Source organism: Vicugna pacos, chromosome 13 (assembly GCF_048564905.1).
Source record: "Vicugna pacos chromosome 13, VicPac4, whole genome shotgun sequence".
NCBI lineage: Eukaryota > Metazoa > Chordata > Mammalia > Artiodactyla > Camelidae > Vicugna > Vicugna pacos.
Genome location: NC_132999.1, coordinates 67,397,142 through 67,413,022, shown reverse-complemented (window position 1 = coordinate 67,413,022; position 15,881 = coordinate 67,397,142). Strand labels below are relative to the sequence as shown.

The 15,881-nt window shown below is 63.2% G+C and overlaps 2 protein-coding genes across 11 annotated transcripts; both read left to right on the top strand.

The window, feature by feature from the left end:
• The first annotated feature begins 973 nt into the window (after nt 1–973).
• Nucleotides 974–6,867, top strand: KLHL17 (kelch like family member 17). Of its 6 annotated transcripts, none has more exons than XM_072975725.1 (12): nt 983–1,819; nt 2,274–2,533; nt 2,620–2,741; nt 2,885–3,106; nt 3,505–3,690; nt 3,867–4,080; nt 4,350–4,494; nt 4,579–4,746; nt 5,161–5,249; nt 5,332–5,405; nt 5,524–5,792; nt 5,959–6,867. In XM_072975725.1, the coding sequence occupies exons 1-12, from the start codon at nt 1,716–1,718 to the stop codon at nt 6,185–6,187; spliced, it is 2,082 nt and encodes a 693-aa protein (XP_072831826.1). In that variant the 5' UTR covers nt 983–1,715; the 3' UTR covers nt 6,188–6,867. The 6 variants fall into 6 exon arrangements, 5 of the variants coding, with proteins under 5 accessions (XP_072831826.1, XP_072831825.1, XP_072831830.1 ...); XM_072975724.1 differs by having other exon boundaries at nt 984–1,443; XM_072975729.1 differs by having other exon boundaries at nt 984–2,168.
• Nucleotides 6,868–7,665: 798 nt separating this feature from the next.
• PLEKHN1 (pleckstrin homology domain containing N1) lies at nt 7,666–15,791 on the top strand. 5 transcript variants are annotated; one of them, XM_031673574.2, is made up of 15 exons: nt 7,666–7,816; nt 7,916–8,015; nt 10,540–10,686; nt 10,776–10,856; nt 10,953–11,025; nt 11,314–11,642; nt 11,728–11,808; nt 12,532–12,607; nt 12,718–12,842; nt 12,952–13,098; nt 13,284–13,424; nt 13,592–13,723; nt 13,904–14,113; nt 14,377–14,425; nt 14,510–15,767. In XM_031673574.2, the coding sequence occupies exons 1-15, from the start codon at nt 7,734–7,736 to the stop codon at nt 14,623–14,625; spliced, it is 1,890 nt and encodes a 629-aa protein (XP_031529434.2). In that variant the 5' UTR covers nt 7,666–7,733; the 3' UTR covers nt 14,626–15,767. The 5 variants fall into 5 exon arrangements, with proteins under 5 accessions (XP_031529434.2, XP_072831813.1, XP_072831815.1 ...); XM_072975712.1 differs by lacking the exon at nt 7,666–7,816 and adding an exon at nt 8,116–9,570 and having other exon boundaries at nt 7,942–8,015; nt 14,510–15,780; XM_072975714.1 differs by lacking the exons at nt 7,666–7,816; nt 7,916–8,015 and adding an exon at nt 8,022–9,570 and having other exon boundaries at nt 11,314–11,438; nt 11,511–11,642; nt 14,510–15,777.
• Nucleotides 15,792–15,881: the final 90 nt, after the last annotated feature.

Here is a 15,881-nt window from a genome sequence, read left to right as displayed (position 1 = left end):
CGCGTTCAAAGCTCTCGTTAAGCGAGAGGCGCCGGGGCTCCCAGGGTGGCACGCGGGATGCGAGCCCCTGGAACGGGCCTGGTTCAGTCACGGGTCCCGCACGCTTCCGCTGAAGGACAGGCTGCAGAGCTCGAGAATATGGCAGGACTGGGTAGGGCGGAATTCTGCTGTGCTGCTCACAAATCTGTGACCGTCTCCAAAAAAAGACAATAACAACGACACCAGCCTGGGGGAAGGCGGGGCTGGGGGCCCCAGGGCTCTGTGGACACGTGCCTGTGAGGATATCAATGCGTCAACCACGGAAAGAATGCATGAGGGGAAAATAGGATCTCCTATACAAAGAGCTCTTACAAATCAATAATAAAAACCCAATGATCTAGTAGAAAAAGCAAACGAAAACAGAAGTAGCGATGCTATAGACGGGCAGATAAATGACATTCTGTTAAGAATCAGATGCTGAGAGCTGCTTCCATTTCACTGGACAGTCCCATAGCACCTGCGCTGGCAGCACTGTTCCTGAAGCCAGTTTGGCCAAATCTCCCTGAAAGAGGACGCTTGATAGATACTTAAGTCCAGCGAGTCCTGAGCTGGGAACTCATCTACGAACACCTCTGCCTAAGTCCCCAGGCAGGCCCAGGGACAGGGACAGCCACTTTTTCTCTGCCCTGTCTGTGGAACAAAGGGCAGGTGTAAAGGCCCAGAGGCTGGAAGGTTGCCTTGGGGAAGCAAGGAAATGGGGACGCCAACCCATGCCCTCCCCTCCCCCTTCTCGCCTACTGGCCCGGGTCGGCCAGATCCCAAGACAGAGGGTCCCATAGCTCTCAGGGCGTGCGCCCCACCCACTCCCGCTCCACAGCCAGCGTCCAGATCAAGGCCAGAGGGGCAAAGGGGCCTGCGTGGGATCACAGGGAGGCCGGCAGACGGGCCCGGGGCTAGCTCAGGCCCCACCGCATCACTTGGGGCCTTTCGGCCTCCAGGAGATGCGGGACCCAAGGGGAGGGGAGGGGAGACATCTGGCAGGAGTTGACGTGGGTGGAAGGTCCGGGAGGCTTCTTGAAGATAGACGGCGGGTGGGCCCCGGGGGACTTCCTGGAGGAGGAGGCGGACGAAGCGCCCAGAAACGTTGGAAGGATTCCTGCGCTACGCAGCGTCCCCGAAGCCGCAGGGGAGCGCGGGAGGCGAGACGGGCGGCGCCGAGAAACAGCGGCTGCGGGCTAGCGGCGGGAGAGAGGGACTCTGAGCCGGCCGCCACCGCCGAGCAGCCCTCCAGCCGTCCGGCTTCTGTTCCTCTGTGCGTCCTCCGCGGATCGGCGGCGGGCCGGCGGCCGAGCCCATGCAGCCGCGCAGCGAGCGCCCAGCCGGCAGGACCCAGAGTCCGGAGCACGGCAGTCCGGGGCCCGCGCCTGAGGCGCCGCCGCCGCCACCGCCGCCGCAGCCGCCAGCGTGAGTGGGCCGGGGGTGCTGAGGGCCGTGACTGACCGGGGCCCGGGGGGAGGGAGGGGGCGGGGCGCCGACCCTGGCGGGCTACCCGGAGGGGGCGACCTGGCGCCCCTCAGGCTCGGCCTGCCCGCGGAGGGTCCAGCCCACCTCCGTGTCCGTGCACACAGCGGGCGCGGGGCAGGGCGTCCCGAGGTGGCTATTCCCGGAGGCTCCGTCCTCTCCCGCCGCCCTTGAATTACGGCTGCGCCGCTCAAAGACCTGGGCGGCTTTTCTGCATGATGGGGCGGGGAAGTCAAGAGAGGTCACACCTGCTGTCGGTGTGGCGGTCCGCCTCAGAGCCACCGGACAGTATGGACCAGTTTCACTTCGTTCACTTGCTGTACGTATGCCAGCCCGTGTCGAGGACAGCGGACAGCGGGGGAGCACGGGAAGGGTGGCTAGCGATGGACAGACAGCCCAGTCCCGAGCGGGGCCTAGAGAGGCTGTTTCTTACTGAGGCGCCTGGGCAGAGGGGAGTGTGGTTCCTGAGGAGGGGTCGTGGCAGAGGAAGCTGTACAGATTCAACAGTCGGATCCTGTGTGGGATCCGACCTCACGCGGGGAGCAGGTGGGGAGCAAAGTCTCGTTGGACTCCGAGGAAGTTCCCTGGACCTGAGGGAGCAGAGCCGGGTGGAGCCTGCAGTAGGGGAGGTCCAGCAAGGGCACTCACTGGTCCTTGACGGAAGCCTGGTATGGGCTGCTGGGTGGAAGGGTGCCTGGCCCTGCCCAGGGTCTCAGGGGTGAGTGAGCAGCTCCCTGCGGAGTACACCCTGACCTGGCACTGCCCGTCTACAGCCCCGAGGCAGAGCGTGCCCGTCCCCGGCAGCCCCGGCCCACAGCCCCCATGGAGGGTGCGATGCAGCTGCTGAGCCGCGAGGGCCACACTGTATCCCACAACTCCAAGCGGCACTACCACGATGCCTTCGTGGCCATGAGCCGCATGCGGCAGCGGGGCCTCCTGTGTGACATCGTCCTGCACGTGGCCGCCAAGGAGATCCGGGCACACAAGGTGGTGCTGGCCTCCTGCAGCCCTTACTTCCACGCCATGTTCACAAGCAAGTACCGCCCCACCAGGTCTGGGCATCTGGGGGACTCTGCACTTTTCCGGGGTGGGGACCAGCCTGACCTGCTGTCCCCACAGATGAGATGAGTGAGAGCCGACAGACGCACGTGACACTGCATGACATCGACCCTCAGGCCTTGGACCAGCTGGTGCAGTTTGCTTACACGGCTGAGATCGTGGTGGGCGAAGGCAATGTGCAGGTGAGGCTACCCCCAACTCACGTCTCACACCTCCACCATACCTTGTGCCTCTGCTCTCCCCACACCCCCAGCATCCCTTCACTCCCTCACATCCCGTTTCTCTATCCCTGCTCCCTGGCCCTCTCTCTCACCTTGTCGCACAGACTCTGCTTCCAGCCGCCAGCCTCCTGCAGCTGAATGGCGTCCGTGACGCCTGCTGCAAGTTCCTGCTGAGTCAGCTCGACCCTTCCAACTGTCTGGGCATCCGGGGCTTCGCCGACACACACTCATGCAGCGACCTGCTCAAGGCGGCGCACAGGTACGTGCTGCAGCACTTCGTGGACGTGGCCAAGACTGAGGAGTTCATGCTGTTGCCGCTGAAGCAGGTAACGTACCGGCTGGGGCACAGCCTGGACCCTGACCCAATCTCTGGACCCCAGAACCAGCCCTGGTCGCCTGGCCCCTATCACCTGGGCCCTTAAGACCTAGTCCTTTGCCCTTCAACCTTTATCCCCAGACTCTGATATAAGTTCCAGCCCCACCACCCATCCCCTGTGCACCCCTCCCCACCCCATGCCCATTTTCTAACCTCACTCAAGCCTTCACTTTCTTCCCTGACTTCATCCTGTCCTGATCATATGCCTGTCTACAACCCCCACTGCCTGGTTCCATGTCCCTAGGATTGCCTTGGGACTAGGCCTCCAAGAACTGAATCTGTGGCTCCTGACCCTGTTTGGCCCCTCCTCATAGGAACACTGGGCCCCCGTTGGACTCTCCCTCCCAGGCACCTTCAGGGCTCCATGGGCCCCCAAGACCCTCCCCAGATCTCAGGTCTGAGGGTCCCCACCCCCAGGTGCTGGAACTGGTCTCTAGCGACAGTCTGAACGTGCCTTCAGAGGAGGATGTCTACCGTGCCGTCCTGAGCTGGGTCAAGCACGATGTGGATGCCCGGAGGCAGCACGTCCCTCGGGTGAGGCCAGGCCCTGGAGGGCCCAATGGTGCTTGGGAGGGAGCGCGGTGCCTGGCCTCTTCTGTATCCAGAGACACCGCAGGGGTGTTGCAAGCACGTGTCCCGAGGAAGATCTAGGGGGTCTGAGGGGGTCTAGGGCTGGAGCCTGCTGCCTGACTGTTGCGTCCGCACCCCAGCTGATGAAGTGTGTACGCCTGCCCCTGCTGAGCCGGGACTTCCTGCTGGGCCACGTGGACGCCGAGAGCCTGGTGCGGCACCACCCGGACTGCAAGGACTTGCTCATCGAGGCTCTCAAGTTCCACCTGTTGCCCGAGCAGAGGGGCGTCCTGGGCACCAGCCGCACCCGGCCCCGGCGCTGTGAGGGTGCCGGCCCTGTGCTATTTGCCGTGGGTACGCCCACCTGTCCTGTCCTGTCCTGTCTCACCGTCCCCCCTATCCCTGCCGCACGTTCTCTACCCAGGAGCCCCGCACAAGCCCACCCCACCTTGTGCCGGTTACATTCTGCACTCACACCGTTCCCTGTGGTATGACCCACTCACCAATCCCCGTCCTCACCTACCCTTGGAGCCCCCAGACCCTTGACCTCAAGGTGTGCTAGTGCCCCCTAGCCCACGGCCTCCATGGGCCCTCGTCCTGCCCCGTCACACGCCCATCCCTAGGTGGTGGGAGCCTATTCGCCATCCACGGGGACTGTGAAGCATACGACACGCGCACAGACCGGTGGCATGTGGTGGCCTCCATGTCGACACGCCGGGCCCGGGTGGGTGTGGCCGCAGTCGGGAACCGGCTGTATGCCGTGGGCGGGTAAGAGTGGAGGCTGGTCTCGGGTCAGGGGCTTGGTGTGGGCCCACTGGGCCAGCCCTGACCAGCAGTGGACCCTTCCCCTAGTTACGATGGGACTTCAGACCTGGCCACCGTAGAGTCCTACGACCCTGTGACCAACACTTGGCAGCCTGAGGTGTCCATGGGCACGAGGCGCAGCTGCCTGGGTGTGGCTTCCCTGCACGGACTCCTATATGCAGCAGGTGGCTACGATGGGGCCTCTTGCCTCAACAGGTAGTAGCCGGGGTCAGGGCTGGGTGGACTTTCAGGGTTGGCTCAGCAGGTGTGGCTGCATCAGGACTGCAGAGGTCCTGCCTGAGGGGAGCCGAGAGGGACCCTGCCTCAGTCAAGTCACCAAGGTCCCCTATGCCTCTTCACCTGTGCCACCCCAGCGGCCCCTTTCCTCTTGGGTCCCTCCCAGCAGGGCAGGGGCTGGGCCCGGGGGAACCCTTGTCCAACATCATGCAGGCAGCCCATGGCTCATGCCTACCCAGCAGGCACCGCTTCCTGCTCCAGTGGGACTCTGGGGTTGGTCTCACTAACAGCCTAGCACAGAATTTTAGTTGTTCCTCAGGGGAGGGCAGGTCTTGGGGCCAGGACAGCCTTTCTGCCACTGCTCAAGGTCAGCGGCGGTCCTGGTGTCTGCAGTGCCGAGCGCTACGACCCCCTGACGGGAACATGGACTTCCATTGCCGCCATGAGCACCCGGAGGCGATATGTGCGCGTGGCCATGCTTGGTGGGTGACTGCTTCGCGTAGCGCCAGCCCAGGGGCCCCGCACACAGTGCAGGTGCACCATGGGTGCGTTGGCTCCTTGCAGATGGGAACCTGTATGCAGTGGGCGGTTACGACAGCTCTTCACACCTGGCTACCGTGGAGAAATATGAGCCCCAGGTGTGAAACGCCTCAGTCACATATCCCCGTTCCCTAGAGCTGCTTGAGGTCATCACTCTCTGGCCACGCCCACCCCCCAGTTGGTCACACTCTGTCCTGTGTCCACTCTGTCCCACAGACATCCCGCCCTAGAGTAGAGGTCTGCACGTGGATGTGGAGGGAGGCTGGTGGTGAGTCTGTCTCCAGCCCGTGTCCCTCCCCGCAGGTGAACTCATGGACACCGGTAGCCTCCATGCTGAGCCGGCGCAGCTCTGCCGGCGTGGCGGTGCTGGAGGGGGCCCTCTACGTGGCTGGCGGCAATGACGGCACCAGCTGCCTCAACTCTGTGGAGAGATACAGCCCCAAGGCGGGCGCCTGGGAGAGTGTGGCCCCCATGAACATCCGAAGGTGCGTCACCACCACAGCGATGTGCATGGCCCACACTGACAGATGTGGCCCACAGACCCCTGCACAGCGTGCCCCCACCTCCTTCCATGTCTCCCCCTCCAGCGCCCCGCCCCCTCCCTCTCCCCCAGCCTCACCCCCAACCCCACCCCGTCTGCCCTGCCCCCAGGAGCACGCACGACCTGGTGGCCATGGACGGCTGGCTTTACGCCGTGGGGGGCAACGACGGTAGTTCCAGCCTCAACTCCATCGAGAAGTACAACCCGAGGACCAATAAGTGGGTGGCCGCGTCCTGCATGTTCACGCGGCGCAGCAGCGTGGGCGTGGCGGTGCTCGAGCTACTCAACTTCCCGCCGCCCTCTTCACCCACGCTGTCTGTGTCGTCCACCAGCCTCTGACCCGAGGCGCTGCTGCACAGAGGTCCGACCACAGCCTCCCACGTGCCTTAAGCACCCCCTACCCCCTCAGGGCCCAGTGCCTCTCTCCCCTGCGTGTGGGAAGGGGCTCGGCCCCCAGGAGAGGCACCTCACATCCCACGCAGGCTGTCCAGGCTCTGCGTCGAGGCCTCCCGTGTCTCTGTTCCTTCCTCAGTGTTTGTGTGTGCGGTTTATTTATTTACTCGTTTATTTATTGATTGATGGTGAGCAGGCTGTAGCTACCAGTTTATACGTTTCCTCTTGAAGTGTTCTCTCTCTGGGACCAAGCTACCCTCCCAAGTGTCCCACCTGCTGGGAGCACTAGGGAGCAACAGGGTGGACACTGGCAGTGCCCGTCAGTAAGGGGCCAACTTGGACTCTGCAGACCTGGAAGGACAGAGGGGTGATGCAGAGCAGTAACTGGGGGAGCTTTCTGGGCAGGTGCGGACCCCCTAGCCTGTGCTCTGCAGACCACCTCCGCCTCACCCGGCCAGGCACGTTCCCAGGGAGGGCACGAATTGGGCTTCCTTCCCCGGGCCGTGGTGTCTTTTCTCCATCCTGCACTGAGCTGGGCACACGGCCACCGCCGCAGACCCCACACAGCAATATGAGCCACTTGTACAATAAACATGTTTCTTGGGCTCTGTGGGCCTGTGGCTGAACGTCCATCTCTGCCCTTCAGTGTCCTGTCTGGCGTGACCGGGAGGGCCCGGGGCAGCTGTGCAGCTGGGCTGAGGCACTGTGTTGGCACCAGGGGGCTTTGAGACGGCACCACCCCATCCAGTGGGGCAGGGCGGCGTGTCCCAGACGAGCACCCGACTGTGAGTGTGGTGTGCTGTCAGCCTGATCCTGAGAGGCCCCATGGCCTGTGTCACCTCAGACTGTGCACAGCATCCCCTTGACCTAACCATGGTGGTCCCAGGTACACCTGGGAGGGCCATGGCCTCCTTTCTGGATTCTGGTTAAGCCTCAGGGACCCTGACCTTGACCTGGGGGTGAGGGTTGGGCTGAGGCAGGAAAAGCTGCAGGAGGGTCCTGACTTCTCCTTCCCGTGTTGCAAACTCCTACTTGGGCAGCTGAGAGCAAGCATACGTCCCCTTCCAGTCACTGGTGACTCAGAGACTGGCATTTAGGTGGAAACAGGATGTGTGCTCACGTGAGGGGGTGTCTGAAAGGGGAGTCCCTGGGCTCACAGGGCTCCAGCTGTAGGGATACTCAGCCTGATGCAGCTACAAACCATGCCTTTGAGCCTCTCCTGTACAGACTGGGGGCCCTTCACGGGGCCTTTCCTCTCCCCCCTCCACCGTCCAGGCTGGCTGGCAGATGTGGAGGACCCTGGGCAGAGAACTGAAAGGCTCAGACTCAGGAAGGGGCTAGATCCCTCCCAGAAAGGCTCCGCCCTCCCCAGCCCTTGGGTGCAGGGCAAGCCAGCCTGGAGCCCCGCCCCGGGAGGTGGGGCAGGAGACTTGGGACCGAGGGACCCAGACCTGTCGACCTGCCCTACTCAGGCTAGTCACCACTGCTGCCCATGGGGAACAGCCACTGCATCCCTCAGGCCCCTAGGAGGCTCCGGGCCTCCTTTTCCAGAAAGCCCTCGCTGAAGAGAAATAGGTGAGGGGGGTAGGGTCCAGCCATGGCCACTCGGTCACAGGGTCTCCCTCAACCTGCCTCAGGGACCAGGCTGTGAGCCCCCACTTCCCTTGTCCCCAGAGAGGATGGTGTGCGGAAGCTGGCTGGCCTGTTTGGCACCGAGGCCAGCCCCGACGGGGACACCACCACCGACAAGATCTTCTGCTACATCCCTGGGACGGTGAGCGGCGGGGCGGGGCCGCGTGCCCGGCTCAGGGGGTGTGGCAGTGGTGGTCTGTGTATAACTCTGTGTGTGTGTGTGTGTGTGTGTGTCCTGTTAGCTCTGCACGGGGTCTTCCCTGTTGGCCCCAGAAGTCAGTCCAGTGCACGGCGAGGGAGTAGGGACAGCCCCGCCCTGGGGAGCTCATCGGCCGAAAGTCTGAGCAGACTGAAACTGAGACCTGGGACTGAGTCAGTGGGATGAGTGCCGGCCAGTCGGGGCGGGGCCACCGTGCAGAGCCCTGCCTGTGGGCCCTGGTGCCCGCCCCCGCCCGGGGCCTGGTGTGGGACCGCGAGTCCGGGCACACTGGGGCTGGCCAGCACGTGTATCCGTATTGCGGCTGCGTGGGGACCGGTGGTGCTGGTGACGACGTGGCTGGAAATGCCGCGCTGTCACTCAGAGGGTAAGGGGCCTCCGGTGGACAGTGAGCCAGCTTCTCACCAACTTTTGGCGCCAGTTTCTCCAAGGGGGTGGCTCCTCAGTGTCCATCGCTGCCTCATCCCATGGCAGCCCCTGTGCCACACAGCAAGGACATGGCTCCCGAGCACATGCTGGACACCTCTGAGTGGAACAACACCCCCACCCACCTGCCCAGCTCCTGTGGGGCAGACGGCTAGCCCAGGGGAGAGACATCCTGCCTTTAACCCAGCACAGCTGACAAGGGTTGGGGGAGGCTCTGCTATACGTGGGGTGTGAGGGAGATAATCGCCCGGTTTCCCACCCCAGGAACAATGTCTGTGACTGTACCAGGAGCACTGCCCTGCACTCCCTGGTCCTCACAGCAGCTGCTGCGGGCTCCAGGGCTACCTTTCCAAAGGTTCCCATCAGGCTGGGAAGCTGGGGCCTGCCCGTTCCTCCACTTCCTGAGGTCCCAGGGGTCCCTGCGGCCAAGTGCTGCCTTCAGAAACCAGGTTGCCTCAGAGAAGTGACCAGGGTACTTCTGTCAAGGCCTGGCCCAGGCCCCTCACATGGCCGCATCTCAGACCTCAACTCCCTCTGTCCAGGCCCAGGACACATTGTGTGGTGCTGCTGGTCCTCCCTTGCCAGGACTTGGTGGCTGCAGAGGGGACCGGGCATGATGAACCCCGGGAGGCGGGGCTGGGGGAGGAGCCAGCTCCCCTCGAACCTGGCCCCTTGGTGGGTTCTGCAGCCACACGTGAGCCAGCCTTGCCACAGGCCCAAGGCTGAGCCCAGCTGTGTGGCCCTTCCTGCTCCACGGCCTATTTTCACGGGTCTTCCCCAGCATGGTTCCCCAAACTGGGTGTGGGTGCAGGAGGCCCCACCCAGAGGCAGGGAGGCCGGGAAGCTGAGTCTGTCTGTTCACATTCCTAGGCTTGCCCAGAGGGTGGCCCAGCTTGGCCAGGGCACAGTAGCCCCTGCCAGCTCCCCAGTTCCCCCTGAGCCCCAGACCTCGGCCCCTCCAGCCCCAGTTCGGCACCCGTCCCTGTCTGACTCCTGTTCTGATGATCCAGCCCCTGTTTATAGAGGATTCTCTGTGTGCCGGGATCAGCTGGTGGTGAGCACTGACCCTCTTTCCCTTCAGCAGGCGGGCACTGAACCTCCAGCACATCCCAGGCCTGCCCTGACCCCTGGGAATACAGTGGTGGGCAAGACGGACACGGGTCCTGTTGTTGAATCGCCCCCACCCCGTGACAGAGCAAATAAATGAAACACACAGTGAGTCAGATTGTAGCTGGTGCTGAGGAGAAGTGCAAAGGAGGAGCAGTGGGCGGGGGTCAGTGAAGGCTGGACTGTTAGAAGGGCGCCGACAGGACCTCACAGAGAAGGTGAGTCTGAGCCCAGTGCTGGCCGGGGTAAAAAGCTGCTAGGCTGAGTGGCCCAGGCAGAGGGGGCAGCAAGTGTGAAGCCAGACACCGGCATGTGCCTGACGTGAGGGAAGAGGCCCCCTCGGCCAGTGCCGGGACCTTCACCCGCCTCCACTGCCGGGGAGACTGTAGGCGACTGGAGCCACGCAGTAGTGCTGGTCGTGCACTGGAAACGGGCAGTGACGCGAGTCCTCACACCAGGGAAGTCGGCAAACACTACACATCAGCCCCCATTTCTGGTAGAACTGAGTTTTAAACCTTTGCCAGCGATGCTGGAGGTGTGGAAGGGTTTCGAGAGTCATCTCACCCGGACACCCGAATCCCCCTCTGACTAGTAAGTCTCGGAAGGCTGAAAAAGCAAAATAAGGGAACACAGCTTAGGAAGTAGTGAGGCTGACAAATCTCCGTTGAGTCCAAACTTCACTGACTCCACCACTAGATCATGGAATGTAATTCTGTGATTCTGTGACTAGCAGGAGGCTCTGCGTGGGTGTGTGTGTCTTTTGCACTCTTTTCACATGAAGAAACATGTGCATGTACAGGGTTTTGTACATACATGTGATGGTGTGTGTGTGTTCTTGACCTATGTGTTGTGTGACTGGACTGGGGCGGCTGGCCCCAGGTCAGGCCTCCTCCCCTGAGTTCTGCCCCAACCCCAGAACATCCCGGGCTTGGAGAGCCAGAGAGAAAACCTGGAACAGCCGTTCCTGAGTGTGTTCAAGGCGGGGCGACGGAGGGCAGCCATAAGGAGCCTGGGCAAGGTTGTGCACTACGCCAAGGTCCAGCTGCGTTTCCAGCACAGCCAGGTGGGGGCCGGGCCAGGAGGGGCATGCTTGGGAACCAACCTGGGGCCTGCCCCCACCCACCCTCACACCCTGGCCCTGCTCTCCCCTAGGACATCAGCGACTGCTACCTGGAGCTGTTCCCCTCCCACCTCTACTTCCAGGCCCATGGTTCCGAGGGACTCACTTTCCAGGTGAGGGGAAGTGGGCGGAGGGAGGAGCTGGGGAGAGGCAGGTGGCCCGGTCCTGCTGGGGGCCCCTAGCCCTTCCCTCCCGCTGTGCTCTGACAGGGGCTGCTACCACTGATGGAGCTGAGTGTCTGCCCGCTGGAGGGGTCCAGAGAGCATGCCTTTCAGATCACAGGTGCGCAGAGTGGTGCTGCCTGTGCTGCCCGGCCCCTGGGGGGCGGGAGCTCTAAGGCTGCTCAGTGAACCTGGCCATTGACCAGGCCCCAGGACCTTGGTGGGACTCTAAGCATGTTGAAGGACCCCGGCGTTTCCTCAGATAGGCACACATGCATTGCTGGGCTGGGGGCGAGCAGCGGGTGCGGGGCCTCCAGAGCTGTGCATGAGGTCTTCAGGGGCCCCTCCTAACCCTTGAGGGGCCTTTCCTGTGGGCTGCTGGCCCAGCCCCCTCTGCCTCTCCCCACAGGCCCCCTGCCTGCCCCCCTTCATGTGCTCTGCCCCAGCCAGGCCGAGCTGGGCCGCTGGCTCTACCACCTGGAGAAGCAGATCGCTCTCGTGGGAGGGCTGCCACGCTGCCAGCCAGTGCCACAGGTCAGTGCTGGGAGCCCCACTACCCCTTCCTACCCCACCCTCCTCCACCTGCCCCACACCTCCTTCTGCCAGGGCCCCCCGGAGGACGAGCCCCCCTGGGCTCTGCAGCGCAGGTTGACCCAGCTGCGGGCTGCGTCTGGGCACCAGGCAGTGGGCAGTGCCGTCTGTGCCTCGAGGGTCAAGCTGCAGCATCTGCCCTCACAAGTGAGTGGGGGCACAGAGATGGGAGGCGATGGGGGAGGGGCGCGCGCTGGGGGAGACCCTACCCTGCCGTTTGACCTCCTCACAGGAGCAGTGGGACCGGCTCCTGGTCCTGTACCCGACCTCCCTGGCCATTTTCTCTGAGGAAGCAGATGTGCTTTGCTTTAAGGTGGGTCTCTCCCACTGTGGACCCGCCCCGGGGAGGTGCACTGCGCGTGGGGGTGGGAGGGGGCCGCGGCTCAGGAGGAACCTGTATTTCGGGGCCTGTTGGGACAGAGAGCACCGGCCCCACCCATCCAGCCCGCTGCCCTGGTCAATCTGGTCTCAGCCTGATGTGAGCAAGTCGGGGCCCCTGCCTTGGCACCCCATAACATCCTAGAGGGTCCTCAGCCACCAGCGGACCCGTCACCTGGGGTGGGTGGCATGGGGGCCTCCAGTGCCCCTAAAAGGGGCCTGTACCTCTGAGCAGGCGTCTTTCTGGTGCCTGAGGGGCATGCGTGTGCGTGGGCATGGTGTGAGCGTCCTTTGGGGCTGGAGTTTCTGTCACGTGCATCACGGTACCTCCTAGCCCGGGGGTGATTGTAGCCTTCAGTCACTGAGAAACACATATGGGGGCTTCCTCGTGGTCCCTTCCCACCCACCCCTATCTTCGTATATGACCCAGGGGACCAGTCCCCGTAAGCATCTGTGTCTGTCAGCTGTTGGTGGCGACTGGGGGTGAAGATACCCCCCAGGACAGACAGGGAGTGCCCAGCCTCCCTCAGGATGTCAGCCTTGGTCTTGCCTTGTTCTCTGCCTGGCGTCTGGAAAGCAAGACGGTGCAGTGGGCACAGGCAGAGCCCCAGGGGTTGCTTCCCTGGCTAAGGCCCAGTCCCTGCTCCATGCCCCGCAGGGGGAGCTCCCGCTCAGTGCCATCCACGTCAACCTGGAGGAGAGGGGGAAGCAGATCCGCTCTTTCCTGATCGAAGGTGGGGGCCAGGCCGTGAGGGAGGGTGAGAGCCTGCTGGGTGCCTGGTTGTGCACTGGGGCCTTGCAGGAGGCCCTGCCCGCCAGGCCCCTGACGGCGTCTGTGCACCAGGCCGTCTCATCAACGCCATCCGTGTGGTCTGCGCCAGCTACGAGGATTACAGCCGCTGGCTGCTCTGCCTGCAGACGGTCTGCCGCAGGGGTGGGACCGCCCCAGGCCTGCGGGTGCCTGCACAGGTGAGGGGTCAGGTGGGGGTGGTGAAAACAGGAGGGTGGGTCTAGGCTTGGGTAGGTGGGGAGAGAGGGCCTGCCGTCTGGCTCATCCCTACCCTACCCTGCTGCCCAGGTTGTGGGCAGTGACCGAGGCTCACTCTCCTCCGATGGGCAGGCCAGCTGGGACTCGGGGTGCCTGGCAGCCCCCTCCACTCATGCCAGCCACGCCCTCCCTGGGTCAGTGCCGTCCACTGAAGGCTGCCCTGCCCAGCCTGCACCGGTGAGTGTCTGGGAGCAATGGGCAGAGAAAGAGGGTAAGGGACCATGAGGTAACTTTATGTTGGGGCCCATCCCAAGTAGGACCCTAGTTCCTCAGGGGAGACTAGACGGGGCTCCATGGAGCCTCAGAGGGTTTTGTGGGAGAGGGCCCCGGGGAACATCCTGGAAGGTCCTTGGTCCCCACAGGAGCAAGCCAACTCAGGCTGCACCAGCGCCAGCGGGCAGAGGGCAAAGCTGAGACGGAACAGTGGCAGCCGATCACCCAGGAGCAAGGCCCGGGGCAAGGGGCCCAGCCCTGCCGTCCCGCTGCATCTGGACCTGACCAAGGTGAGCCCAGGGCGCTGACCCCGGCTCCAGGCCTGGATCCCCTCCTGCCCCCCACCTCCCCGGCCTCTCTTGGTCCTGGAGCCTCCCAGAGGCCTCTTGCACAGAGAAGGGAGGGCTGGGCCACTTCCAGCTCCAGGAAACCTGTCTCTTCTGCGTTTTGCCTGTAGCTGAGCCTGGGGGAAAGCCCTGAGGCCCCAGACCACTCTCTGGAGAAACCACACTCCCCCCTCTACGCTGATCCTTACACACCGCCTGCCACTTCCCACCACAAGATCACAGACGTCCGGGGCCTAGATGAGGTCAGTCCCTGCTGGGTGACAGGAAAAGCTGATGTGCCCACAGCCTGAGGTTGAAAGGATGCCCAAAGCCTGAGGTCTGCTCAGGCCATGACAGGAGGCTTAGGGGGTTTTGGGGACAGGGGCCCCTCAGCTACACGAAGGGCCCGGCCTGGGGCCTCAGTCACCAGTGCTCCCCGGCAGTTCCTCAGTGCGATGCAGAGCTCACTTGGACCTGAGCCCTCAAGCCCATTCCTCTCCGTCCCTGTGTCTGTGCCTGTCTTGGACGTCCGCTCGGGAGTCTCTGGCCCCCACTTGCTCTCCGAGAAGGGAGCCCTGCAGTCCCGAGCCTCTCAGCGGCATCGCAGCTCCATCAGGGGCCAGGGGTCCCGCCCCCCAGACTCCCCTCAGCTTGTGAGTAGCAGCCCCACCCTGGGCAAGGCATTCTGTGGGGTAGAGGAAATGGTGCAGGTTGTCCCGGGACCCTGAGGGAGCAGGAAAGATGGAAACAGGAGGAAAGGGTGGGCAGAGACCAAGTTGCAGGGGCAGGAAGAGGGCAGTGGGGAAGAGGGAGGGCCATGAGGAAAAGGTGGGGGTGGGGCCTGGCAGGTTTTTGGGCTGGTCTCCAAGCCCCTTTCCCAGGGCCCACCTCTCAGGCTTGTGGTTTGGGTCCCCAGGTCTCCCCTGCAACGGAAGTTTCACCCGACCCCCTGCCACCTCCCCCAGGTGAGTGGAGGCCCCTGCCTCTTTCTGGGAGAACTCCGGGTGTTGGTTCCAAAAAGGCACATGCATCTCTGTCCTCCCCACCAGATGGTCGTCCCCCCAGGAGCTACGACAGCATTTGGGACAAGGCTCTGTCCCCTTCCCACCAGCAGTGGTCTCGAGGAGCACCTCAGGCTGGAGAGGGGGTGGTCCAGTGGATCTGACGGCACCCAGGAGGCTGCTTCTCGGGACCACCTGCCAGCACCGACCCTAGAGGAGGGTCTGCCACAGGGCCGGGGTCTCTCTTTGTGGAGCCACAGGCATCTAATACCGAGTCAGGGTCTGACCCCAGCAGGGTAGAGGGAGTCTCCAGGACCCTGAGTGGCCCTGGGCTCTGGAGGGACCAGGAGGGTCTCACCCTGAGGACGCCTTGGCCAAGGTGACTGGATGTCCAGCGGGGCCGAACCTCGACCTGCCTCCCAGGGAAGGAAGGAGGGAGGGGACTTGGGCTGGGGCTTCTCCTGGGAGAGGGAGGATGGCACAAGTGTAAAGGTCAGAGGGCTGAGAAAGTCAGGTTAGTGAGGGTCAGAGTATGTGAGGTCAGAGGGCACAAGTGTCGGAGATCAGCAAGATCTGAGACATTTACAAGCAGAGGAAGGAGGATCGCCTGGGTGCATGTGAGTGGGGGTGGGGCTGGTCTGGAGAAACTGGCAAGAGACTAAACAAGAAAGAAAGAGGAGATTTTATTGGGGCTGTGTATCCACATGTTCTGTCCTCAGCAGCCAGGCATCTCCTGCATCCTGGGGACCTGTACACGCTGCCTCAGGGCTGGACGCCCACTGAGCCCCTGCCGGGCAGTCCCCACTACTCTACCACCACCAGTGCCCCTCCCACCTTCCTGTCCCACCTCTGGCTCCTCTCAGACCTGGGACAATCCCAGGTTCCAGTCCCTCCCCTGATACCCTTGCCTTCTGCCTCAGCACCTCATCCAGGGCTACCCAGAGGAGGGGCTCCAGACTCGCCCTATGGACCCCCACCCTGCTGGGCCTCGGTAGGTACCTGCTCACCGTCTCAAGGAGGCCTTGACCATAGACCCCTGGGGTTCAGAGGTCAAAGAGGCCTCAGAGGCCTCTGCCAGCCCAGCCCACTTGTACACAAGGCAGAGCGTCCCTGGGACAGTGCCCACCCCCAGCCTTGAGGCCACGTAGCCTCCCTGCCCTCACCCCCTGCTCAGACGTCCAGCTGGGGCCTTGCCGCTGCTCTGAAGCCCTCTGAGCTCCAGCGCCCCATCGTGCCCCGCCACCAACAGGAGAGCAATGTAGGGTCAGGACACCAGTTAACTTTGGTTTCAGATAAGCCACAAACAACTTCTTAGCATAAACACGTCTCAAATACTGCATGTCTGGGATTCCAGTTTCACTGGATGCCCTGTGTTTTTATCTGCTAATCTGGCCACCTTACTAACCAGCTCCTTGCTTGG

What these genes read in the sequence shown, in the direction of transcription:
- KLHL17 (XM_072975724.1), top strand. Translation starts at nt 1,334, where the DNA reads ATGCAGCCGCGCAGCGAGCGCCCAGCCGGCAGGACCCAGAGTCCGGAG. An exon ending in TGCTGTTGCCGCTGAAGCAG is followed by an intron (nt 3,107 to 3,504) that starts GTAACGTACCGG and finishes TCTCCCTCCCAG; the next exon opens with GCACCTTCAGGGCTCCATGG. An exon ending in GGGGCCTCTTGCCTCAACAG is followed by an intron (nt 4,747 to 5,160) that starts GTAGTAGCCGGG and finishes TGGTGTCTGCAG; the next exon opens with TGCCGAGCGCTACGACCCCC.
- PLEKHN1 (XM_072975712.1), top strand. Translation starts at nt 9,130, where the DNA reads ATGATGAACCCCGGGAGGCGGGGCTGGGGGAGGAGCCAGCTCCCCTCG. An exon ending in CAGATGTGCTTTGCTTTAAG is followed by an intron (nt 11,809 to 12,531) that starts GTGGGTCTCTCC and finishes CATGCCCCGCAG; the next exon opens with GGGGAGCTCCCGCTCAGTGC. An exon ending in GCCCTGCCCAGCCTGCACCG is followed by an intron (nt 13,099 to 13,283) that starts GTGAGTGTCTGG and finishes TGGTCCCCACAG; the next exon opens with GAGCAAGCCAACTCAGGCTG.